We start from the raw sequence: 26,686 nt of genomic DNA on the forward strand, positions 1-26,686 counted from the left end.
TTATCTTAATGTAACATTAATATCAACCAATGACTCAATTATTTTTTTTCTTTTACACACTACGTAGAACCATACTTATAAACAAAAACGAAAAAACAACTCCACAATTGCAAAAAAGAGAAGCTGCAATATTTACAAAAAATAAGGATAAACAAAACACCTGAGACCAACAGAATGAGTGCCACATCTCACCTCAAGTGCAAGCTTCTCACTTGTGATTCAAGCCATAACCTTTCCACATATGTGCAAGAAATTGCGTGACTTTTTTTTTTTTTCAAGGACAGCCTTAAGTTTGCTAAGACGCATGAAGTTGGAGCAGAGCGTGGCTGCTTGCTCAAGGTTGGCAAAGGAGCTCCTGACCTGCTCCCACCTCGGCCGCAAGTGAAAACAAGAGTTGCGCAAAAGTTGAGGAAAGAGAAAATCCGGAAGACCCATGAAGAAGAAGAAGAGGGGAGGAGCGAGGAGAACGCCATCATCAGACGTGACGGGGCCAGGTAATGCTTGGCACTGGCTTCTAATGGAGCAAGAGAAGCAGCCGGCTATCGCACACACTGCCGGGTTGGGGTAAAGAGCAAGAAAACAGGATGCAGGAACTATGGCGTAAAGACTAAATAGAAAAACGGTTCGACTCTTTTCTAGGCACTTTTCAAGTCTACAATAAAAAGAGGACACTTAAAAAGAATCGCACATGCGTAGCTTTTTCTCTTTAAGACTCTTAAAATCACCTTCCAAGATTACTAACCTCAATGGAAATTTCAACGCATCTATGGAGCTAAAGGCTAATATGGTATCATATGGAATGTATTTTTTTTTACTTGATCTACATTTCCAGACCATGAAATATTGTACTGAGATCACTTATCAGGCGTGCCGATGTTTTCCTAATTATGTCTATGCCTCTTTACTTTAACTATTACTGATAACATACCGCCTAGCAACGATGACATTTCTAATGAAATTTTGTAATGATACCTCATGCGGCCAATCCTTTCAATTATGTGCTAACCTTGGCACCATTTTAGGCAAATAAATCTGCCTACATGCAACAATATACGTGCAGACATATTTCTCTTATGAGCTGTGTCGGCACGTGTAGCACTGTCAGTGCGGTGTTAGGGTTATTTCTTGTATTTTTAGAGAAATACTAACAGCTGAGTAATGCACATACGTCGGCCATGACTTCATGCATTCCTGCATTATCAGCAGTGTTTTGCCGACTACTACACATACACCTTTTCCGGTGACATCAAGGCACACCGTGTAAATACCTTGAAGCTACAACTGCGTAATGAATGTTAACGGCTATCTTTCCTTTTACATGATAACTGAACTATGCACGAAAGGCCTTGGTGGACTTGTAACACGCACTCGCGTTTGACAATGCCAATTGTTGTCTTATCACAGTGCTTTAGAGATAGCTAGCTGGGACGCTGAGAAATCATTGGAGCTTAGAAGCATGAAACAAAAAATGAAAGCATGCCCAACTTCTGGCAATGGGAGCATATAGTAACTAGGTGCAAACGGTGCCAATAATATGCGAAGCAGTACACAACTTAGCATTGGTGTTGCATATGAAGTGACTTTACGTGGCAAAGAACCGATTTATTATTTGCGAGTTTTGTTCGCACATGCTATACAATGTATGCTATTTTCGCGTGGAGCTACTGAAACTGCGCAAACATTTATCGCACGCAGACTCGTCAGCTGCGCGAAAGTCACTACCGCAAGTTGGGTCTCGCTTTCACAAGCGCTTCGCTCACAACGCATCGCTGCTATTTGCGCCTCCACCCGAATATAACTTTCCTCGACCGCTTGATCGTGCGCACAGGCTCTCGATCCGAATGGAGGAGTCATGTGATGGAAGCTTTCCTCGTAGCCCAAGCCAGCGCGTCCGATATTCCGGCCGATTGCCCTTTTCACCGAAGGAGACGTCACGGCAATTTGAGAACGCGTGCCAGCTAGTCAGTGAGGCGAGTTATTTGTCTCCGCCTAGGGGAGGAAGAAGACCGTGATGGAAGAACAATGCATCAATAAAGCGGGTTAAAGTGTGCGCTCGAGAGAGGTCGGCGTTAACGGCAAGAGCTCCCGACGACGCACAATAGCGTCTAGTGGTGGCAGCAGCGATGAACGCCTAGCTCGAAGGCCGCCCGAACGTCAGGTCGCGACTTTCCCTTCAATCAGAGTGGCGATGGAGGCGACAGGTTTCTTGCGTGTCGCCGATGCAAGAATCGGGGCTCGCCCCAGCTGGTCAAATTCCGGGTACGGCCGCAAGAAAAACATCCGCGCGCGTAGAACCACGGACTGCGGCAGCTGTCAAGACACCGTTTCCGAATTAGATGTATGTGCAGCCGCGCTGCGGTGTTGTCAAAGGGTCCAGAGCGCGCGACAGGCTGTCAACAGACTACAAGTGACGCTGTGGCCGAGAGGAACCACGCGTTTTGCTCGGGCTCCCCTCTATGGCTGGGTCAGACACACCGCTGCTACAGTCCTATTTCTCACGGAATGACGGTGCAGCCCAAGCGGGCGCCGTCCGTAAACGCTTCAGCGCTCAGGTCAGCGCTGAAAAGAAGCGGACAGGAAAGAAAAACGAACAAAAAGGAAATAATGCCGAAGCTAGCAGCTCCCGACAGGCAGCGTGCGCTCGCGATGTGTGCCTCCCCATGCGACCACCGGCAGATTCTGCTGCGCAGGTAGCGAAGAAGGTGTCCGCGAAACAGTTGCATAACACGCCGCCTCTTGGAAACAGCATCTGAAGGCCAAATACTGACGCATGCTGAGTCTATTACCTGCCTGCAAGCGAGTCCTATACGGCTCCGTAGCACACTCCTCCCCCCTCACTTCCTCCCTAAGTCGCCGGAATAAGTTTCGCAGCAACTCGCAAGGCGACCCTAAAGTCTGCGCCTTGTCACGAACCAATATACGGTAGCAGAATGAAGTCCAGCGTGCACGCACGACACGTTTTCTGAATTATTAGGCTTACCAAATCCATTTCACGAGGGAGGAAGAGCGTCTCTAATGAAAATTACGCACAAGGAAAAACAAACATAAAGCTACCCCGAACTGGCAGCGGGCTGGGGCAGGGGCGATGCAACCCAATGGCGAGTGCAAAAGCCTTCGTCCTCCACCTTTAGTGTTCTTGGGAAGCAAAAGAAGGGAGGCTGCGCACTTACCTGCGTTCAGAAGCGCCTCTTCAACATGACAGCATTCACCATAGGCATCCAAAACAGAAACAAAGTTCGCCCATGACGCCCACAGTAGTCCGCTCCCAACAGGGCTTCCCAGCTGCGGGGATCTCTCCTCTGAATGTTGTTGAGAGAGAAAAGTAGTTATTATACACGTGGCTATACAAATTCACAATATATCTGAAGCAAAACGTCAGGTAGCGCCACAAATGCCGATTTTATTCTACACTTAACGCAATATTTCGCACAAATAAAACTATAAAATTTCAAAAGTCAATTCATTTAATGTTGATCATGAATGATTATTTTCAACAAGCTTATGTTTCACGAGATAGTTACTTTTTACCCCATGCTTTGTAGCTTCGTTATGTCTAGTAAGAGGAATGTGTCGGCCATGTTTAAAGGTAACAGGCAGGCGCATCGGCAGATACCAGGTCGCCGTGATGGGTATGGAAAGTCGGCATCGTCAGCAAGAAAATCAAAGAAACACAAGGAGAGCACCTTATATATGACAACATGGACGAGTATCTTACTGCGTTAGAAAACCTCGTCTGTGCTTAGCTGCTGATTAACCGTTTCCGCGTCGTGCCTGATCGTGGATAACTCGTGCGTGCGGAGGGACCTGCCCAAAAATCGATATGTCCACCGCGTACTCGGACGAAGGATCTTTGCCGGACAGCAGTGATCAAGATGACCGGGAACCACTCGATCAACGTGTCCAGGTGAATATAAACCTCACGGCTGCCAATGACGCTCTGATATTGTTATCGTGGATGACTGTGCACGCGGTTGTTGAGTTACTTTCGCTTTGCAGTTCGAACTGGAACGCCTGAACACGGCTACCGAGCTTATAAACAAGCTGGAAATCGAACTTGATGTGAGTAGTTCCTGCTGTCGTTTTTTGTGACTAGCCAAACGCTTCTGTTTACATAAGCACTCAGAGTACTATAGACTACCGCGCTAAACGCTATATACATTTACGCCATGAACGCGCTAATTAAGACATGCTGCGGAGTGATGGAGGAGGTGTTTCAGCGTTTACTCTTTCACCGACATAGAATTCTTGTTCGCACAGAAAGGCAAACTTACACCTAGGATCACATACGTTTTAAGAGCCGTGCTTAGATACGTAATCAAAGGTATATGTCTGAAGAGAGAAAAATGAAAGAGGAGAGAAAAAAAAATCTTGACAACTCAGTGCGAATCTGAAACTGACTAATAATGCAGTGTGATGTTTGATTGCCATGTTGAGTTGTAAGTGCAGTCTTCAGCATCTGTTCAGTTGGTCATTCGAGTTCATACGTGTACTTATAAACGCAGAGCCAGAAAATATGTTCATGCACAAAGAAACAAACACACAGGTTGCACATAGAGCACTTCAGTCTACTTCTTTTGTGCATGTGTCTTTTCCACTGGTTTTTTGTTAATCTGCAGTAACAAACTGAGGATATATTAATTAGAACTAACAGACAAAAATCTTGACTTAGGATTATATACACACACACACATATACGTTGTCGTCGTGGCAGAGACCCTTGTTGGCATAGTTTCTATAACAGGTGTACCCCTTCGGTTTCCTGTGCACCAGGCAGTCTGGCTCTGTACATGGCAATTCTGACTGAACAAAGTCCAGTTACGAGCCTGCTAAACTATGCATAAAATATGTGCAAGTTATTGTTAAACTGATTGACGCATAATACGATGTCCTTTGCCACATGGCAGCATTATTCCTAGGTACTTGCTCTGTTTTGCCGTCACCAACACTGCTCTGTTCCCTCTATGCGCTACAGGAAGCAAGATCCAATTTTCGCCTGCTTCTGTCAGAGTCATCGCAGAAAATTAACCAACTTGCCAAAAAGCTGGGAAGCCATGTGGAAAAAGCGCGGCCTTATTACGAGGCTAGGATGAAAGCGAAGGAGGTGAGGTTGATACACTTTCGAACTAGTCTTGTCAATGTCAGCCAGTTTATGGAAGTTAGTGTATATACTAATGGGATGATTTTGAATATATGCTTTTGCATGAGAGAGAGAGAGAATTTATTTGAAGGCAGAGAGGTCGGCCTGAGCTAGTGCGCTCTAGCCTGCTACTCTGCACAGGGGAAAAGGGGAAGGGAAAAAAAAATAGGAGTGATGAGGGGGAGAGGAAAGAGATATGCGTATATACAATAACCACGTGACATAGCGGTTTCGCTATAGTCTTGTGTCCAGTTCTGTGCTTTTGCATGGAGCCTGCTTTGCAAGTATGGGGCGATTGAGAACTATATGTTGTGTATTTGAGCTGTATAGTTCAGTTATGAAAAAATCTGTATTTCATAGTTCATTAATAAAGGCGAGCTTGTGGAAGTAAGTTATTGCATTCCTTGCCGAAGCACAGGGACTTAAATAATTATAAACAACTATGCTGCCATATGGAGTGTCACAGTTTATCCTGTGGCTAAATAATAAAAACAGTAAAGCACAGTAACGGTGAAAACTGGCACTTTTTTTTTTGCAGAAAGAAAAGTGTTAAGTATAATGACAAGATCGACCAGATCGCTGATGCAGTCCCCAGTGATGTAGTACAGCAACCCAGTGACAATAACATTGTTTTGCAGAAGTTGTGGGTTCGATTGGTTGTGTTGGCCACATTCAGTCAGTGAAAGCTAGAACACAAAAGAATGCTTGCGCATTGGGCACTGGGAGGTTGTTGGGAAACCCAGTCAGTCAGTCAAAATTGATTGGGAGCCCTTCATGATGCGTCTTTTTTTTTATCCTTTGTGTGTGCCTTGAAATGTCAAGTCCACTGACGAAATCAACCAGTCCCCAGACAGGATGTGACGTGACTCGATAGTTTCCTATCACGACATTCAGAAAAGCACTGCCGAACCGTGTCATCATCAGCGATTTCGTGTGAGATTGCAACTGAGGCTATGGATGACTTGTGCAGCTTGAAGATGCAGCACGCAAGGCTTCTCTGCGGCACGAACGGGCGACGTTGGCCCATTGCACTGCTCGACAGATGGTGGCACTGGCGGAGGAAGGCTTGCGGCGCCAGGGGGCTCAGGGTTCTCTGGACCCGATGTTTCAAGAAATGCTCAACCAGGCTACTGTCCGGGTTAGTGAGTCGTTGCCGGCTTCACTGCACTTGCTTCTGGTCATGCACCATGTTAGACTGACAGACTGATGATATTTGTGTTAAATTTGGCAGAGTGTTGGAAGTAATCGTGTAGCTACTACCAGCTGTGAGCTCACACCTGTTCCAGCTTTAATTCTTTCTTTTTCCATACAGCAAGAGAGTTGTAACAGCTTGCAAGACAGACACTGTGCGCACTACTGAGCCTGGTAAATTCATGGGATTTATCATCCATCAACCTAGGTAACTTTTGTTTGCCCACACCCTCATGTAATACCCTTATCCATTTGAGATATTGCAATCAATCAATAACTAATTAAGTAAATGAATGACTAAATTAATTTATCAAGAAGTAAACAAGCACCCTAAACAAATATCATTACATGTCGGTGTGGGTCCAGTAACATCGTAGTCTGATGATAATGCTTCCTGTGCCAGCCACAAAGCCTGAAGTGTTTAGAAGATTCAATTCAGTCATTTCAAATTTGTACAGCAAGCTTGTTCTATAGTTTGCTTCACTGTGTAAGACACAAAGGACTGAGCCTATAGATCACAAAAGGGCTTCTACATGAAAATGCATTTTAAAATATCGGCGAAGCTTGCACTAAGTCACGCAACTTGAAACAGTGAGAATGGACAGTTCTGAAGTCTAATCTGGTTCGTCTAGGTTGTTGCTAGGCTTTAAGTAGGTTAGTCTTGACAAGGATGTCCAAACTCCGGAACCGAGTGTTCACACCTCTCGTAGAATGACCCTTTCTTTATCTTTGTTTTTTTTTCTCTACTTCTTTATCTTTATTTCTCTCTTGATCTTTCTTTTTTTCTATCTCTTTCTCTCTCTTTCTATATATTTCGCTGTCTTTCTATCTCTTTATGTTTTTGTTCCCATTATTTCTCTCAATTTTTCTCTCTTAGTGAACCAGTGGTGAGTAGTGGGATTTGCCCAATTTCTATGGCACATACCCGTTCATGATGATGATAGCTTTCTGATAGGCCGCGCAAATTACGGCTAGCTTGAACAGCTTCGCTGTTAAAGAAGTTGTGCAATACCCCAGTATATGGGGATTTTTGGGAAAGGAATTGGTATCCACCTCGTCTGTGGCACAAAGCTATAAAGGATTCGGGGGTAGTGCCAGGTTTTCATGTTACGTGACGTCTCTGTGAAGAGTGTTCCACATTCGCCACCGCGTACTTGAGTTGTGCTAACTAACACTCCAGGGTTCACACATACATTAAAGCCCCTAAGAAAATAGAGAGGGGTACAGGTACCACTGTAGTGCACTTGGTAGGGCACTGCAACTGTAATGTGGAAGTCTGCTGAAATCGCTTTCGATTGCCGCATAGCGTTGATGGGTGACAAGTGGCTGTCTCGTCGATGCAGGTGAACGAGGCCGAACGTGAGCGGGTGTTGAGCCGGGCTGAGCAGGGTCGACTGTGGCACGCCTGCAAAGGCCAGCAACAAACAGTGCTTGATCTACACCATGCTATCAAGAAGTCAATTGTCAAGGCCAGGTGGGGCTTCTGGACTGCTTGTCTTTTTGTCACTGCGTAACAAGGGGCCTGGGAAGACATTTGCAAAGCAGTGCAGGTATCATTCTTGTTCGGACCGGTGGCTCAGCTTCGGGCACAGTAGGAGTGATGAAAACAATGGGGAAGCCACATAGGCATCGCAAGGGACTAATTAATTGATTACTTTCGTACTTCACTCACACGAGGGTCATTGAAATCACATACCTTTTCCAGTGAAAAGTCTTTTAGACATGATTCGTGCACATTCCCCACTTTGATATTTAATGGCATTGCAAAGGTATTGCATTAATATAATTAATCATTTCTCATTTACAAGGAACTACTTGGTATATTTTCATATTGAGATCACCTGCAAATGCCAGCAGTACCTATGTAAAATAGGCACGCATTTTTTCATCGTGTTCTCCTTGTTCTAAGCTGTGCTCTATAAATAAAGGTGTTTTCAAAATAACTTTGACATTCCAGACTTTGCTCTAAACACCTTAAAACTTTGTAGACTACTTCAATTAATATGTTAAAATGAATTTGGCTTCTGCCACTTCATAGCTTTGAGGGCATTGAGCTCTGTGCATCATGGTTCCATTAGCTGCACCAGGTATTTATCACAGGCAATTAAGGATACTGAGAAGCCTTTTAGCTGAAGACTTGTTAAATTTTTCATTTGTTTTTTCACTCAAGTGTGGTGGCTCAGCTTATTTGAGCTAGCACACCCTGTTGGCTGATTAATACAGTGGCTTTATCACCATTGTTGCCGTGGAAACGTAGAGAGGAGATCCCACTGTGCCCCCGCCAATTTTTATTCATGTGGTGTTAACCTGTTGCCTATTATAACTGATCTTGCTCCCTAGCAGCAATAGGACTTTACCCTGTTGTCACAGTAACATCCACCTACACGCAATAATTTTGATGCGTTCACTTACATAGAATGGAGGAATGCATACAAAGTGTCATTTTTAATGTTTGAGGGACTGTCATGCCTGTTCACTGCATGCTATGAGGCCATTCCTCATATGGGTGCCACAGATGGCTTGTAGTGGTGTGCTACACTGGGTTATCTATTTTTTTGAGAGACAGACTTAAAAGATCTCGCGTGGCATATATCACGCTTGTGTTACATCAGCTGGGCTTCTTGAAGAGGCAGAGAGTACTTGCAAGACGAATGGCATAGTGATGCTAGATAATTGACTTTCACGATTCATGATAAATTCTTTTTAATGGAGTCAAGTCATGTTATAACAATGTGATCTTCAAAATGAAAAATACCTTAATTACTTTATTTAATCATTATAAGCACATACTTTCATTGCATGCCAATTTCACAAGAAACATTTTAAGGAAAGACGTGGGGCTTGAAAAGTGTGTTCTTAATAGTTGAATGAACGGAATGAGATTTAATACACTCATTCAGTTTTCTTCTGCAGATTCCGAATCTCTGAGTAGATTTTTAATAGCTGCATTAGAACAAAAGATATGCTAGTTCTACAATGTTTTCTAGCACAATTCTTACGGGGATCTTTGGCAACTTCTTTTTGTCAAACACAAAAGCAAAGTATGCGGCAAGATTGCCAGAAAGCTGGTCTAGCCGATGATGCTATTTATTTTCTTATAATGTTGTTTACCAAATGATAATTCTCGATAATCATAAAGTGTATGAAGCAAACATTTTTACTTATATTTGCATCCATTTATTTTGCATTCGAAGTTCGATGAAAACAAACAAATTAGCATCATCGGCTAGACGAGCTCTCTGGCTGTCTTGCCACATATTTTGTTTTTGTGTTTGACAGAGCAAAGTGGCCAAAAAGTACCGTACGAAATATGCTCTCAGAAATTTCATATCTTCTGTTCTAATGCAGATAATAAAAATCTACTTGAAGATTTGTAATCTGCAGAAAAAACTGAATAAGTGTATTAAATTTCATTCACTTAACCCAACCAATTAAAACATTTTTTTCAAGACCCACGTCTCCCCTTATATTTACTTTGTTATACGCAATAACTTATTTTCGTGTTCATTGTATAGAAGTTTAGGTACACGTATTCTAACTGTGAAACTGAAGTTGTGCAGCACGGAAGCAATAATAATTTAGCAGATATCCTGTGCATAGAACCAGGTTTCAAAAATCTGTCTTCGAGATCTGCAGTGATATGCATTGATGTCTCGAATTATACGTAGTTAATTGACGAGGTTGCATTAATCGGCTAGCATCACTCTGCAATTTGTGTCACAACCGATGTCTGCCTCTTCAGTCAATCCATCAGCTGATGTGACAGAAATTGCAATAATATCTACAGTAGGAAATTTTCGGCGAGTCTATTTCTGTTCCGATAGATAGATAGCCCGGCATGTTCACACTACGGTTTGCTTTATTTTTTTCTTTTTCTAGGAATGCTCTATAGGTTTGGCAATTGCCATTTTTTTGTTTTCTCCCCCTCCCCGCCCTTCCCCTTCAACCTCGTAGTCTGTCAGCACGCAGAAGTTTGCTGCAACTTAACAATTTAGCAAACCAGCATGAACTTCAGTTGCTGTGAGTACCCCAGCCTTACATATTTCATACACATATGCTTTTCCTTTTGTCCCCACTATTTTGTCGTGAAGTCCTGTGGCGGTTTCTTTGAAGCAGTTTGCGTCCTAGATAACCATTCTTGGTTCCCTTTTTCTAAAATATTTTTTGCTTGTTTTACGTAACCTAAGCATGCTTGTTCCTTTGTTAGAAATCTTTTTTGGGTTCTTTGCCCGTTTACTGCTTGCTTTAATAACACTGTGGTTGATATGGAATTGTATGCATGTTCTAAGCATGCAGCAGGGTTAAAAATTTGACCTAAACTATTCACCAGGAATTACAATGTTATTGTTCTTGTAATTAAGCTACATCACTGAAGAATTTTTTAATGTAGCAGAATTTCACCATCACAGATAATCTATTTCTTAAGGTGCTGAGATTTGTGCCGTATTCTTGGTGTTGCTGTGAAGGCTTCAAGTAATAATAATTTAGAAATAGCTGTTTTGAAATAAAAGCATGGTTTGGCTAGAGACATTTCATCAGTGGTGGTGGCCTTGTGGTGATGGTTTACAAGTGGTAATTAGTCTCTAATTAACAAAAAGCAGTTAATTAACTCTTAAGCTAATAAATTAGCAGGCTCATCGTAATTTGGAAATTGGAGCAGGCTCTTTGTAAAAACCGTATGAGTATTTCGATCTTGAAAAATGAAATTACCCACAGAACTTTTGTTACAAGTAAGCAGAACGCCATACACATTCATGTAGCGTTGTCTTACTGCACATATGTGGGAGCACCATTTCTAATAGAAAGCGGCTGATTTCCCTGCAGACATTCAGCACTACGCCTGAATGCAGGAAATAAGTTTTCATTATGCTGTGATCAAAGGTATTGAAATCGCCATTGAAGTGCTCCGCAACTTCAGAAAGTAGTGTCTGCCCTGATTCGAGCCGTGTGCAAGAGAGTGTACAACGAAACATTGCTTTCGTGCAACTTCGAACATTGCGCGTTTCAAAATAATGCAGACATAGCACTCACCACACTACAAAGTTCCAGTTAAATACGGTGCATGCAGTGACCAGAAACACAGTCAGCATGGTGCAGGTAACACTAACTATCATTCCCCAAACTTTCGTAATTTTGTTTCACTTCAGGCGTGCTAAGAAAGTTAATGCTGTGCTTAGGATATTGAGAGCCGTGCAAGCTGCCGCAAGTTTTCATTGTGCATATTACTGCTGCTGCTGTTTTTCTCACACGTTGTTTACTTGTCAACCACTATAATCTGACCCTCGATGCCGCGGTAACTACACTGTTAAAAGAAATGCTCACTTTCTTTTATTATTGATATTAGAAATAAACGCATTTTGCCAAACGCTGGAGATGTAGAGGGAGATATAGGTAAGAATTTGGGGGCAGTGGGGGATGCAACTTATGCAGCGAAAGAAATGCATTAGCACATATTTAGGAACCCCAGTTTGTTGTGAAAAAAATCAGGAGTCAATGGTCTGTAAATTTCTGCTGCGTCATCCTCGCTAAACATTGGTGCACATGTTGTTATGAACATTGATACATGTCACTGCTTGGTGTCAATGCCTGACTAACTTAACACCACGCAAGCACTGCTATACAATTGTACCTCATGCCTATAATTGTTACTAATTGAACTAATTTACAGTTGCACACTATTAACAGTTATCACTGCATTCACTAAACCAGTTCTGTGTCATTCTGTTTACTAGTAAAACCAGAAGAAGTTCTTTCGTTGGCACTTTCATATTGTTAGATTTCACATTTTCTGCATGTGTATTTTTGCTACTTGCTTACCATGTGAGAAAGAGTCAGTTTCTGGGTGTTTTATCAGCAAATGCATCAGCGTTCACTTAACTTCTCTTGGTGGTCTAACGGCCTCTATGCAAGCGTGACAGAGTAGGTGGGAGAATGTTGATGTGCTTGCTCGCTTACAGGCCATACTTTGAGATGAAGGCTCAGCTAAATGAAGCTCTTGAGGTAAGTTTAGCAACTCCTAGATGTAGCGACTGTCTTGCTATGTTCACACAAAATTCTCTTGCATGGGTACTTTCTAAAAATTTTTTGTCTGAGTGAGAGTGAGTGACGCTTGCACTCTTAATATTAAGTTGAAGTGGACACTCAGGAATGCATGGTATGGTAGACTTACATACATTTGCATGCACATGTGTATGAATTTTGCAGCATGCAGCAGAAAAGTGTGTTAGATAGTTATTTTTATGACAGCATTTAATTTATCCATTTAACTTATCATTGAGGATTTGCTAATTTCTCTCATAACAATTTCTATAGTTTATTCGCGCTATAACAAAGGAAGATTAGAAGAAAAAAATGAATATATACTGAGGGATGTTTCTTTAAAATAATAAGTGCGAGATTTGAGAAAAAGTAATTGTTGCTGAGGTTAGTGCAATCGGCATCTAGTGTAAGGGACGCGATAACGTCCTACTAATATTCCGAGGTCCGAGCTTGCTCATTTGCTTCCTCTCTTTGTTAGAGAGCTGCCATTGAAATACTAGATCATTACTAAATGCATTTTACATTTACATTTTCTTTTGCAGAATTTGCCTGAAAGCATTTCGACAAAAGAAAATGAATTTTAAAAGTTTTTGATGTTTTAAAATGTGTACTGTATTTGCTAGATTGGTGTTATAGAGAAGTCCAGCAGAGTTAGCTGCATGACATTGTTCATGTGCATGTATGTTCGTTATGTCAATTGCAATACATTGTTCAAGTACACGTGCCTAAAAAAAAGCAGATAAAAAAAATTTTCTTGTAACTTTTTGCCCATTCCACCCTCCTTTCAATGTACCAAAAGCCTACACTATACAGTTTGGGTAAATTGGCATTTGTGTGGCTATGTGCCACGTGGGATGGAAAATTTCATGATGCAAATACCAAGTGGGACTTCAAAAAGGAACATTGTTGGATAATGTGGGTGGCTGTATTTGTTGTAAACGCATGCACACTGTACAAGACAATGCATTAGCGTAGCACAACTAGTGCACCATACTTTCAGATGAGCTGGTTCTCATATTGAGGCTTGCTTTGGCTATCCCTTCGTATTGTCATCACTAAGTTTGGAACAAAATAAACGTGTACATAGACGTGTACACTACAGAAGTGTCCACTTGTGTTCTGTGTACACTTGTGACGTGTACACAAGTGTCGAGGTATGTCTCATCATTAGAGGCCGGATTTTTAGGCACAAAAAAAAGCTCGTTTTAGGCGTCCAAAAATAGGCAGGCAAAACAATGTTTTAGGCTTCCAAAGTCGTAAATATAGGCACAGTAAATTTTCACATAAATCTAAATAATTTCAAACGAAGACGTGCGCGACCTCTATCTACGACAGGAAAACAAAAATGTTATTGCTAAAGATGGCACAAATGCGCCAACATATAAGCATAGAGTGCTTTGTCTCGCACGGTTCGCACTCCCGTGTTCTGCAGAGTGAGTCAAGTGTCCACTGTCAAATCAACACACTCCTGAGTGTCTTTCCGGCATGACTGAGAAGTGCAGAGCAGGAGCAGACGGCCAGATTGCTAAAAGATAAGAAGGGAGGGATTCCTCCGATTGGCTGGGTTGAATTGCATAGAGCCAATTTCTCCCCTGGCAGTGAACCACTGGCGTAGCCAGGCGGGGGTGGGTTCAACCTCCCCCCTCTCCCCCGAAACTTCTCACTTTTGCATGTGTGTGTGTATAAACGCACACATACAAACGCATGCAGGACCCTATGTAAAGTATGGTTGCCCCCCGTGCCCCTGAAAAAGATTTCTGGCTACGCTACTGCAGTGAACACCTTAAAAAGTAAATTAAGAACAAAACAAAAGCTGCGTGCACATCACATCTTTCTTTCTTTTTCTTTTGCTCTTCACTCTCCTTTCCGCTGACAGCTCTCCGCGGTTTCGCATTCGCCAACCGCTCGGGCCATGTCAGCGCGGTGGCGAATGCTTGCCGGCGTGTCCCTCTTCACTGCTGCTAGCGGTTGTTGGTTGGTTGAACTAAAGGACTAGGTCGAACTCCATAGTTCCCAAGAATCTTACGTGGTAACATAAATAACAGTCTCAAACAGCACCCGTGAGCGACAATTGAGGCTAAATAGCGCTCATATAAGCACCAGTTTTGAAAATAGGCATTTAGTATAAGCACTTATAGGCATTTGTAAACATTTAGGCATGAACGCGAAAAATAGGCATTTATAGGCACTATAAAAACACTGTAAAAGCCCTTCTTAACCTCTAAGTCATGCTCATATATCAAAATGGCTCGATAAGAGCGCAAGGAACAAAATAGGCATTTGCCTAAAATCCGGTCTCTACTAATCATGTATCATACGTTTTTTGCCACATCAATGGGCATGCTGCCTACCATTATCTTGTTGTTTTATTGGGTTAGATAAGAACAGGAGGTTAATGCCTTAGGCATTAATTACAGAAAAATGTGAGCAAATACGGAACAGCCATAAATTTGTTGTCCCGTATGTGTGACTTTGACACAATCTCAAGGAAAATATGGGAGACACCTTTTCTTGGCTCTGTCTCCCATTTCTCCTAGCACCTCGTGTGCCCTTTCTTTGTGGCACTTGTGGCAGTGCTGGCTTTGTAGGTGGTGAAGGTTTTGTCTTGGCTATGTTTTCTCTTAGATGGGCTGTATTTTGTTTTCCACGCTTTTCGGGCGTCCTGGGTATCTAGCGTAGCACCACCTGAAGTTTGCCAAATACTTTCATATGCTTCATTAGTCCAAGCTTTGAGCTTCTGTAGTCTGCACTGCACTCATTGCATGTCACTGTATGCTGCATTGGCTGGATTGACGATGATGTCTGGATCTGCGTTCTGATGATTTGCGGTCTCTGCTGTTGATTGATTGCTGGCTCTCATTTCATAACGTCCCCATTGCCACACATTGCACCCACTGCTGCTTGAGAATCGTGTAATTTCCTGTAATAGCCGTACATGTAAAAGTGAAATTCTTGTTCAGGCTAACGAGCAGCTTACAGTCTGCTTTTCTTCTCTGCACCGATTACCTCCTGATGCTGTCCATTGCAGGAGCAAAAGAAGCGCGTCTTCCACATGGAAGAGGACGTCATGAGGGTCAAGTTCTCGTACACTGAGGCCCTGCACAACTTGGAGCAAATCAGCGACCAGATGCATCAGAACCGCCTGCTGATGCCAAACAGCAGCAGTAGCGGTAGCAGTCTGCTTAGCAGCGATGACTGCTGCGGCCGTGGTAGCAGCGACGACGGCTTTGCTCATGCACTGGGTGATGGGTTTCCGCAGCGGCTAGTGAAATCCTCTAGCCTATCTAGCTCGGAGGTAAGGAAGTAAGGCCACGCATTGTTTAACAGTGACAGCTTTCAAGATTACTTTAGGCAACTTTGTCATGTCTGTTACAGGCGTAATGGTAATTTTATAATGGTCAAATTTTTGTGAGCAAGCATGAACAAATGTCCTGTACTTGTCGATACCATTCTCTGGCTGGATGTCTGCTTGGACGTGACTGGTTTTGCAGGTCCAGCTTCTGATAAACCCACATCCTGGTCCCGTCTTCTGTTTATTCACGTTCTGATGATTGAAATGAAAAACTGTGGTCAATATGTGTTTGGATTATTGTTACATTGCATGCCCATACCAGCCTCTCAGTAGTGCAGTGCTAGCAAACATAGGCACTAGCAACATCTTGTCACAGATACTAGATCAATATATGAGCAACTGATTTTTGCTGTCAAGCAATTGAAAGACTGGGAGGACAACAGTACGGAGTTTTAGTTTTAAGAGCACAAGAAGGGGTCAGAACTTTCAGTGCAGAAGGGTGTATAGATGTGCTAGTTTCAAGCCTTGATAATCTACTAACAAAGTTGCCAGACTTGAGACGTTTTTGGCAGCCTTAATGGCAGTTTTGTCTTTTTTGGAGTCTTAGCATCTTACCGTTGACTTCTTTGGTGACATAAGTAGCTCGTAAATTGCCTTGATAAAAGTAGCTCTACAGACTGACGGACTTCGGCCATCTCTAGTGCATCACTTTCATCATTTCTCCTCTGTGGGATATCTGTACTTGTACTTGGCATTGCTACTACATACATGCCTAATTAATAGTGAGCAATTGGGATGCATCATTTATGCTTTTATAAGAAAAACGCAATCTTGAGGCACAATATTTAGAGTCGAGAGTTATTATCACAACAGCGTTTTGGAGCCCGTGTCACAGAAAATGTGGCGGTGTTGTCCGTGAGCGAAAAATCGTGATGGATGCAAGAATAAAAATCGGTGTTCAAGCTGGAATCAAACCGAAGAACTCTATGTGGCAATCAGGTATTCTACCACACTACCACGCCACAGCTTGAAGCTGCTTCGAAAAAAGGTCCTATACAGGCATCATGCCGGGTGAGGTGTCACGTTAACAGACAGTGGCATAGCCAGAAGTTGTGTTCTTGGGGGAGGGGGGTTCAGTAATACTTTATGTATATTCATGTGCAAAAATGTTCCAAAAGCCGGGAGAGTTCATGATTAAAATAGATACTCTGACTTAACACATGTGCATTTGAATGTGTGCCTGTATGCAGCATGCCCCAACTATCACGCTGCACGATTTAAGAATAGAGGAACGGCGTTACACAAAGTAAACCTAGTTCATATTGTCACGTGGTCGTGACGTCGACGAAGACAGCAGTCGGCGTTTGCAGGATGAAACTGTTTATTTGGCCGAACTTGTGGCCGGAAAATGAGAACTAGCACTACAGCAATACACGCTGTAAAAAGATAGCGGCGAATAGGGCGTCGTCCGTCGATCAACTGACAAGCGGTCAAGCGCGTCGGCTTTTATACAGGCGCTATGGAACTTTCCAGCAATATCGCTGGTGGCGGCGTTATCTCTCGACAAAGCTGGAACATTCGCGTGCGGCGCGCAATCTTAACAAAACGATCTACAATGATCGGGAAGCTTCGCGAACAATGTGGCGCGGTTTGCGCTGAGCGTTGCTGACAGTCTTCGGGGGTGTAGCTTCAACTCATGAAACATAAGACACGCGGCAATGCCCCCCTCTGAAAAAGCATCGTCCCGATGCTTAAAAACAGAACATGATTACATGCAATACTAAAGAAAACTAATAAAGGAAGCAAACATTAGAGTCCTCTGGTGCGTTAACGTGCATAGTACGGTTTAAGGCGCACCACATGCACGACCTCGGGTCGAGCTCGGCGCCTCTGAGAGTTCGTGATGCCGTCGGGGACAACCTCGTAGTTGAGTTCGCCGAGACGTCGAAGTACCCTGCGAGAGGTACTGGGATCGATACCCAGCACCTCCACCAGATGTCACGTGGTCGTGATGTCGACTGAAGACAGCAGTCGGCGTTTGCAGGATGAAACTGTTTATTTGGCCGAACTTGTGGCCGGAAAATGAGAACTAGCACTACAGCAATACACGATGTAAAAAGATAGCGGCGAATAGGGCGTCGTCCGTCGATCAACTGACAAGCGGTCAAGCGCGTCGGCTTTTATACAGGCGCTATGGAACTTTCCAGTGATATCGCTGGTGGCGGCGTTATCTCTCGACAAAGCTGGAACATTCGCGTGCGGCGCGCAATCTTAACAAAACGATCTACAATGATCGGGAAGCTTCGCGAACAATGTGGCGCGGTTTGCGCTGAGCGTTGCTGACAGTCTTCGGGGGTGTAGCTTCAACTCATGAAACATAAGACACACGGCAATATTGTTCCTAGTACACTGGAGCGGCCACCACTATTTCTTTCGTTAATGATATTCAATTAATTAGTCATAATTATATTTGTAACTAGACAAGTACTCTCCTTCCTAATTATAAAAATGTCAATGAGGCATATGTAAGCATGTTGAAGTAACATCTAACTGCACTATTTTCAACAACGTATAAATTGTGTGCTCCTTTTTCCGGTTGATGAAGAAAGCCCGCGAAATCTGAAATCTGAAAAATGACAAAAGTGAGTCTAGCGGCGATTCCTCCAAATTGCTACTCGACTGGTAAATCAGAATCTGATTCAGTAAATGTCAGCCCAGATGTTGATGAGCGAGCGACATCTCAAAAGCAGGCGTGGCGATAAGATGCTGACTGGATAAAAAGTTGCTTTTCTCCCTCCGTGCTTCTACTTGACGCCACTTTGTTCACTTATTTTTGTACGTATATGAACTACGCAGGCGTTTATTGCAACGTATAACTTTTTAACAGTCGTATAGGTTTTCTTTTTAAGAATTTATCTTTCTATTACTCATGAAAAAACCATGAGCATGTAACACAAACGATCTTTTGTCACTTTACAGTCACCCAGAAAAGTTTTACATAATTTTTTTCTTAAATAGATTCGTCTGAAGAATTTAATTCAGCAATAAAAAAAAATACACATTTTCGGGACGCATTTCGCGAAAAAAAATCAACCCTCAAAGGGTTAAATGACCTTCCCAGTTCTCTTTCTTTCTTGTTAATTAAACGAAATATAATTTATCCTCATTGCAATGATAGTATGCAGAATCAAAGGCTGTAGTACACGTATTCTTTTCTGTATGCATGCTACTGCTCTGCCATACATAGATAACCAAACTTCAAGCCAGCTGATAAATATGGTGTCTCTCGGTTTTTTGCAGATGTTAAAGATATACGAAGATATCTGCTGTGAAGAGACGTATAGGAAATTGCCCGAGCCTCGAAGAATTCAAAGGCATCCGGCGGGCATCCGTAGAACCATTTCTGAGGTGACATTCCGTGCTTCACCTGTCTTTGCTGTTCCTATTTATTTGTGTACAGACACTTTAAACCTTTTAGGGCCCTTACAGGAGAGGTCAAGCTACATTAAACATACAAAAAGAGAATGATGACTTTCTGTTGAAGGAAAGGCCACAGGACGACAATTTTTATAGGAGCAAGAAAAAAAAAATCAGGAATTGTGCTCAAACTTGAATGTGTGAATGTGTTTAAGTATAGTCTGCAAGACATATGTCGTTTGCCTCAATATGATGAAGTAGGCCGTCGAAAAAAGCTTTGTTGCAAACTTTGTTGTGTTGTGGTTTTGGTATTTCAGTTGCACTAATGAATTTGTGCATTCTGAAAGTCTTAAAGTCCTTCTACCTTTGATCTCATATCAGGCACTTTTTACAAATAATTAACTCCAAAACTTATCATGTGAAATTTTGTTAGAAACGAAACAGATAAACTGCTGATAGATACACTTGTCACCATCCCGGTTAGTAAAATACGCTCATAGTAAGTTCGCTTCCTACGTCACAGCAGTGCTTTGAAAAATTTTTTTTCCTGGCTGTCAGCAATGAACTAGCCTTTAACCATGACTATGAGAGTAGTCATGTGCTTTTAGATATGTCACAATTTCTTATTACTTTAAAGAAAACAAAATTTGCCCAAATTTCCTTTTGTCTCTTTAGCACTCACCAGAACTTTGTTCTGTTGACACTGTTGTAGATTACTAGTTTGTTAGATTGAGGGAAATATACATGAATTTCAACGGAAGCAAAGAAAGATGACAAGAATAAAGTTCATTATATTGAAAACTTTGTTATATTGAGGTTTCTTTGAGGTTAGACAGCATATACAAAAGTAGTAATGTCAGCAAAACTTGGTGACAGATTACTATGAGTGCCATTAAATCTGTTCAGTATGGAATTTTCTTTGTTGAGGAACCTTCTGGCATAAATAAGAAGACTTGTGGTTGCTGTTCTGTCTGTTATTTATTAACTTTATTGTCCATTCTCTCAATGTCTAAGACGCATTACAGAGAAGAGTGCGATTTTTACAAGTTGCGGAACACTTTCTTAACAATGGTATGGTCAGCGAAAGCAGAAATGGACGCAGGGAGGAGACTACAAGCATGTAGAAACAAACAATATTTCTTTGACAAACTTCATTTTTCATTGTGCAAAAACGTTGTGAAGAGTTTGTAAACTGTGGGTCAGTACATTGCCATGCGTACCTGTTTCTTTATTTCAGTGTGACTGGGTTTTCCTGACAGAAACTGTTGCACGTGTTATCACTCAGTTCAAATCACAGCTAAATGTATCAGAACGTTCTCAAATGTTGTTATTGCCTGCGCAACATAAAAAGCCATCTAAATTCTGAAACTTGTGTAAGCACCAGCAATAACGTTGAAGTGTACGATGATACGTGTATAAAAGCCGACGAGTTTCTCTAAGCATCGGATTTTCAACGATCGTGCATTGTACTGCATGTTACTTGCTGGTACCGTGAGTGTTACTTGCTTTCCTTGGCACAAGTTCATCCAACAAAGAGTTCAGCCTTTCCCAATCTGGTCGCTGTCCAAACCATGGAAAAAAAAACGGAAAAAAAAAACATGGCAGCTCCACTGCTGTTAAACCCGGCACGAGTAGAATCTTGTTAAAGGGACACTAAACAGAAACAATGAATTGGTTTAGATTGATAAAGTGTGCTCGGAGAACTCTTGCGTAGTTTATTTCGCCACCATAGGTTTATTATTAGAGGAGGAAACCAAGTTCAAAGTTTCATTTTTAAATTTCGCTCCGAACTTTGTAATTCGTGACGTAAAGGATTTCAAAGAGCATTTAACGTATTTTGGCGCCACTGGATCGACGAAATTTCCACAAACTCGCTATGTTACGTCTCTGGCCCCCTCAGAGGACAATGTACTTCGATTTAACCGATTAGGAACTACGTAGGCCCAAGCAGGCGCCGTCGAAAATATGTGACGTCATGGCAAATGGTGCGGGAATTCCACGGTGGCGTCGCCACCTGTATTTTCTTTTTGCGCGTTTTCTCGCTTATTAAGCGTCTTCTCGCAGCAAGTGTGGTGTTCTTGGTATCGTGGAAGACTATTTTACTAATGCGAGAAAAATAGTTTTGCTCTTTAGTGTCCCTTTAAGGAGATTCGCAAACGCAGTGTATGACATGTGCGCTGCTTTTTGCTGCGTTTTATGGACTTCCTGCTTGTTATGGCAGTTGAGATACGCGCCATCTGCAGCGGGTTCCGTCAGGTTGCTTCCTCCATAAGATGTAGCGACGAAGTGCCAGCGAGGCATCGGGGGCGGGGCATTCGCTTGCTCGGCGAGGCAGTGGCACCCTCTCTTGAGCAGTCCCGGAGACAGCCGCAGGTTTCCAGAACGTTTATAGCTATTTTTAGTTAATTATTGTGATTTCCCCTTGGTTATTTCTGTTAATTATATTATTTTAGACCGTGTTTGTTCGCTTTAACCCGGTTTTAAGCATTGCTAGCCTTGTTATGGCCTGTATTGAGCACTTTACTGTGATCGTGATCACACCATATGAGATGCATGGATAGATGAGAAGCTGGGCCTCTAAAGTGCTCTGCACTTAAAATATACAGAACCCCTTTACTCAGAAAGATGTATAGTGGGGCTGCAATGCATGTTATACAGTGTCTTGACATTGTTTTCAGAGAATGAAAGAGGGGGAATTTTTTCGAGGGCCTCGTTTCTTTGATAGACATAACCAAATGAATCCAACAGACATTTAGGCCAGGGAAAGCACAGGGGCCATTAATTGTTGTCTTTAACTATAGTGGAGTAATAGTGACGTAAATTGGAATGAATTAAGGTGGATGAAAAGTCACCCTTTCCGTAGGTGGGTTCGTTACCGACTGACAAAAAGGGTCACATTTCCTCTGTGATAAGTTAAACCTGGAATAATCATGGGCATGTAATTTATCGGTCGGCATCTGTACAGTTTCAATGGAGAATGATTCGCTCGAGTGAAGAATGACTGAAGAAGCAAGTTTGTGACTAGCATTTGAAATGCTGGCTTGAGGACAGGCTGTTTTCTGGTGGCTTTAACACACAGTCCATGCCTGCATCTCATTAAGGAGATGCTTGGGAACAAGAGTGTTGCATGTGACAATTTTGCCGCTTCTCTCATCAGTCACATGTATTAATGTACTGCTGCAACTATGAAAAGCAATGCATCTGAAATGTAATGACTAGGGGTGTGCGAATATTCGAAATGTTGAATATTTTTCGAATAGGGTTTGCTATTCGATTCGATTCGCACTGGAATTTTACTATTCGAACTATTCGAACTTCCCCGAAAACAAATACAGTCAACGTCCGATTGAAAGTGACCCCTTCAGATTTTCGATATGCTTCACCTCATTACACTCGTATCGCGGCAAAGCTGCCTTTCAAGCTCCGTTACAGTCGAACTTTGCCAATACAGTCAACGTCCGATTGGAAGTAGTCCCTAGATTTTTTTTTTATATGCTTCACCTCATCACACCCCGGCATTGTGGCAAAGCTGCCTTTCAAGCTCTGCTACGGTCGCAAATGTATTAACTCAAGAAAACGCTGGTTCCAACATGGAGATGAAAGGTGTGGCAGAGGTGGGGGCTCAATTAATGCTGTTTTCGACCTGAAACTTGGGCAGGAAGTCCAAAAAATCGGAAGCCGAAGCTTTTTAGCATCCAAAATTTCAGATATTCTATATATCGACGTCTACGAGGCAGATTTGGAACTCTGGACTTGAAGGGAGCACACCCTTGTCCGCCACATCAGTTGGGCTTCCACAGAAGTTGAAAGAAGAGGAGAGGCTGAGGAAATGGCATCTTTGCCTATCACGTGTAAAGTGTTGTCGTCAACACTTTGGTTGCACAAAATCATGTACATAAATACAATTCGGCCTCTACATTGCCTCATTCTTGATAAGACAACTATGAAACACCACCCCGCTAGTGCTTCATCAACCTAGCGAAAAGAAACACTTTCATGTTGCTATCTCGTAAGAATATGCTTAGGAATCTTCTCCAACTTCTGCAATTTCACTTCGAAGTATTCGAGAAACATTCTAGAAATATTCGATTCAATTTGCACTCACACTTCAATATTCGAATTCGCTTCGCACCCAAAATTTTGCTATTCGCACAGCTCTAGTTTAAAAGTAACAAAAACCAGTATTTCGCGCAGCCTAGCGGAAGAGCCTTGAAGCTGGATTATGAAGTCGGTCACTTTGCTGCACGTAGTGACGTACGTAGTCTGATGCTGTCATGCGCACCATAATTGGTCCTCAAAGTTAGAGTATGTATATTATTATACATACTGTGCTGCTTACGAGGTAAAAGGAGTAGCACAGTGAAAAGTGGCGCGACCTTCGCGGCCGCCAGTGGCCCATGCACAGCTGCGCCGCATGCGCGCGGTGTGCATGCATGTGCAGCAAACCGCCATGCTCGAACACAAACCTCTCTCACGCCCATTGTTTGCAGCATGTGTTGTAAAGTGTTTATAAGACTTCATTTTCGCCGCAGATAGAAAAACATTTGTTAAAAATGTTTCACGGCATTTTCCACGTTACCATTCCGTGGCTAGACACTCTGACCAGTTAGCTTTCCATTACGCTAAAGAAAATAGATGCCCTAAAGATTGGTTGTCAGTCCTTTTAAGCGGTTGCCATTTACGGAGAATCTGCTGTGGTTTAGGAGCGTCATTGAGCCAAGTCTTGCGCTCCATATTGGTTTTCTGTTTTGCGCAGGGAGGCCGTCAACCTCACATGAGGTGCCCATCACCACCACCACCAACTAGTCAGCACAGAGGACTTGTTTCATCGCTTGTTGACCAAGTGTTCACGGGCAAGACTCCTCAAATGCAAGTCGGAGAGGAGAAGTGTGCAAAGGTTCCACAGCATGCCGTGCCGACGTTAAAGCAGCTGGTTGCCACAGTGATAGACCGGATGTTCCCAGACACCACACAGTGCAATGGCAATGAAGAAATCGTGCTTGATCTAGCTACAGCAGCTTCAAACAACAACGGGTAAGTAATTCCACCAGTGCAAGACGTCAGCCATATGAAAGTGTGCCGTACTCCAACCACAGTTCTGTTCACCAATTATACAGTGCTTACTGTTAATGCCGGACACGGCCTGAAAGATGTGTTGAAGTAGTCGTATCAGAGTTCACAGTAGTAATCATTAAGAACCAAGGCGGAATGTGAAAGTTTGACACCTGAGTGCCATTGACCGTGTTTCTGACTGCCTTCTGACTTGCCACTGCAAAACCAGTGGCAAGCCTGCCTCACTGGGTAGCCATCTGCGAGCTGTAGCTTGATGCTTTTGACAGGATAATTTTCATTTCTTTTGACGACCTGCTAGTGTGCTGCTGTTTTAGAAACTTGTTGAAGAGGCCATGACGTGTTCATCCAATTATTCTCAGTTTATGGTTGTGGCTGAGTATAGAGGACACAGTATGGTTAACAGACAATGGGTTCCTAGTGCAACTTCAACTTGATATTTTATCAAGTTAAAGGGAGGGACTTTTGATGACCGTGTGAATAAAGCGCTCACTTTGCATCCTTGCCAATAAAGTGGCCCATCTGTTTCGCTGACGCAGTGCCCCTGGTGTTCCCCTCGCCACACTCGAAGACCTTTTCACCAGTCGTTGCACTGGACATCGAGGCATCGTTGGCGAAAGCAGCGCGAAGGCTCACTCTGGACGGCACTTCCCAGCGGCTGCAGACAGTCGAGGAAGGCTCCGACACTGACAGCCTCCTAAGCACAGGCACTGGAGGCACTCTTGATGACCGGCAGATTGACTGCCTTTTGCTAGACCGCGTGCTCGAACAAGACTACCAGGAGGTGCTGAACTCATGCAGGGACTCATCGAACTTGTAGGGATGCCCATCTAAAGATGGGCCGATGAATGTTGCTATTTATGTACGTTAAAGTGGGAGGTTTAGCAATGGCGTTGTGTGTGGTGAACAATGCGCGAGAGTGATGCGATGTGTGGATGCTGCTAAGTCTGTGTTGCCACCTTTTGTGCAGCATACCGGTGAAAGTCCTTGCAACTACCGTCAGGCACATTATTTCAGTACAACGTGTTGGCCGCCTTCTTGTGTCCGACCTTACGCTCCGAGTGCACCGATCTGTCCGGGAATTGTAGAGCTGCTTTACACCACATTACCTAGAGAGAAAAGTAGCATTGCAGTGCTGTTGCTTGCAGGGACATGTCGGCAAGCAGTGGCTTCAGATTGACTTCTTTCTCAAATAGTGCAAACAGATTGAATGCTAAGCAAGCCAAACGTTATTCATGTAGCGACTCTTGCTCTGCCTTTACAATGATTTAACCTTACAAAAAAAACTTGCAAGGTGCTCTGTCTGGTACATTAGTATAAGTAAATATTAAAATGCAACTATATTTGTTCTAGTGTGCACATTTGCATGTTCGTATTTCATTCAAATTTTTAAGTAAAATGAGAGCATCTGCACTCTCATAGCATTGGTTTCTCTTTCAAACTTCCATTTCCTTTGTTTTCTTGTTATGGTAAATGCTAGTGAACATTAATTAATGCGAAGTTTATTAGGAAGAATGGATGCGTTTTTTGAAGACTTGCTTATGCCTACGCTTATGTTTTAAAGGTCTTGCTTGTATTTTAAGTCAAGCCGTATTCAAAGCAAGCCAAACATTCCATATCTACAGGCATTCCCTTGATGGCATTGTGCTTGCTAAAAAAAGTAGCATGCCCAGTGACACCGCATTTCTTGCCAGGTACTATTTCTGTGCACATGAATACATGAAAAGTGTCGGAGTACTGAGGAAAAGTTTGTAACATATGCTTTCTTCTAAGAGAGATCAACTTATTGTTCTTACTTTGTTGGCTTTGTGTGACATAACCAGGCGAGCAACCTGTTGTTGGCGTACTTAGAGGAGTTCTTTAAAGGAGTACTGACACCACAATTTTGCATCTTGGTTCTTCTGTTGCAATACGTCGCTAATTACCCACTTATCACGGCTAAAAACCTTATTTGCACGAGCGCATGATGGTCAATTATTTGAAGTTTTTATAGCACGCATTCACAGTTTCGGTTCCAGAGAGCATCAAGAGAGGTGGAACTTGGGAGTGGTTCTTTTTGTGTAAACGCAGCTGGCCATGTGAGAACACAAAACAATGTACGCGCTGCACACGGCATCACATGCACGTGAGCACTGCGTTGACAACTGCAGTAGAAAGCAGAAAGCACATTCAAGGAGCACGGCAGCTAGCACAAACTCATGACATGGGTGTTCATTGGTTGCTTACATTAAAACCAAGTTGATGTCAATGTCACAAGGTTCTCTGTTTGGCTGTCAGTTGCGTAGCATACACTTTGAAATTGATTTTAAATATGTTCTTGGCTTTATTAGCCATTAATATCTTGTAGACAGTGTGTGTGAGTCCAGACAAATCTATCTCGCAAGCTATCTCACCTTCAGAATTTTGTGTCAGTACTCCTTTTAACGGATGTGATGCATATGAACATTCCTGGACATTGTAACACCTGTGGGCTTGATAGTGCTCAGTACAAATTCCCAAGCTCTGGCTGGCTATTTGGGTTGGTTGTTATTAGCTCACAC

General features: G+C 42.8%; 2 protein-coding genes across 5 annotated transcripts in view; one reads left to right on the top strand and one right to left on the bottom strand.

Moving 5' to 3' along the window:
- The window catches only part of LOC119394131 (PTB domain-containing engulfment adapter protein 1), a 137,760-nt gene extending 134,448 nt beyond the window's left edge, over positions 1 to 3,312 (bottom strand). For 2 of the 3 annotated variants that reach the window (XR_007416072.1, XM_037661386.2), the window contains exon 1: positions 3,171 to 3,302. The gene's annotated coding sequence lies outside the window, so the exon portion shown is untranslated. Of the gene's footprint in view, positions 1 to 3,170 lie in introns of all 3 variants that reach the window. The other variant, XM_049415650.1, reaches the window with a different exon arrangement.
- Positions 3,313 to 3,563: 251 nt separating this feature from the next.
- On the top strand, positions 3,564 to 25,414 carry LOC119394130 (SH3 domain-binding protein 5-like). Of its 2 annotated transcripts, XM_037661382.2 has the most exons (11): positions 3,564 to 3,904; positions 3,997 to 4,059; positions 4,973 to 5,101; positions 6,108 to 6,275; positions 7,672 to 7,802; positions 10,283 to 10,348; positions 12,286 to 12,328; positions 15,396 to 15,662; positions 18,960 to 19,067; positions 23,833 to 24,110; positions 24,686 to 25,414. In XM_037661382.2, the coding sequence occupies exons 1-11, from the start codon at positions 3,821 to 3,823 to the stop codon at positions 24,834 to 24,836; spliced, it is 1,488 nt and encodes a 495-aa protein (XP_037517310.1). In that variant the 5' UTR covers positions 3,564 to 3,820; the 3' UTR covers positions 24,837 to 25,414. The 2 variants fall into 2 exon arrangements, with proteins under 2 accessions (XP_037517310.1, XP_037517311.1); XM_037661383.2 differs by lacking the exon at positions 10,283 to 10,348.
- The last annotated feature ends 1,272 nt before the right edge of the window (positions 25,415 to 26,686 follow it).

Source organism: Rhipicephalus sanguineus, chromosome 5, assembly GCF_013339695.2.
Source record: "Rhipicephalus sanguineus isolate Rsan-2018 chromosome 5, BIME_Rsan_1.4, whole genome shotgun sequence".
NCBI classification, from domain to species: Eukaryota; Metazoa; Arthropoda; class Arachnida; order Ixodida; family Ixodidae; genus Rhipicephalus; species Rhipicephalus sanguineus.

Excerpts from the sequence above, each read along its gene's own strand:
- LOC119394130 (XM_037661382.2), top strand. The coding sequence starts at position 3,821 with ATGTCCACCGCGTACTCGGACGAAGGATCTTTGCCGGACAGCAGTGAT. Across the intron at positions 7,803-10,282 it reads AAGTCAATTGTCAAGGCCAG|TCTGTCAGCACGCAGAAGTT; the intron begins GTGGGGCTTCTG and ends TCAACCTCGTAG. Across the intron at positions 24,111-24,685 it reads GCAGCTTCAAACAACAACGG|TGCCCCTGGTGTTCCCCTCG; the intron begins GTAAGTAATTCC and ends TCGCTGACGCAG.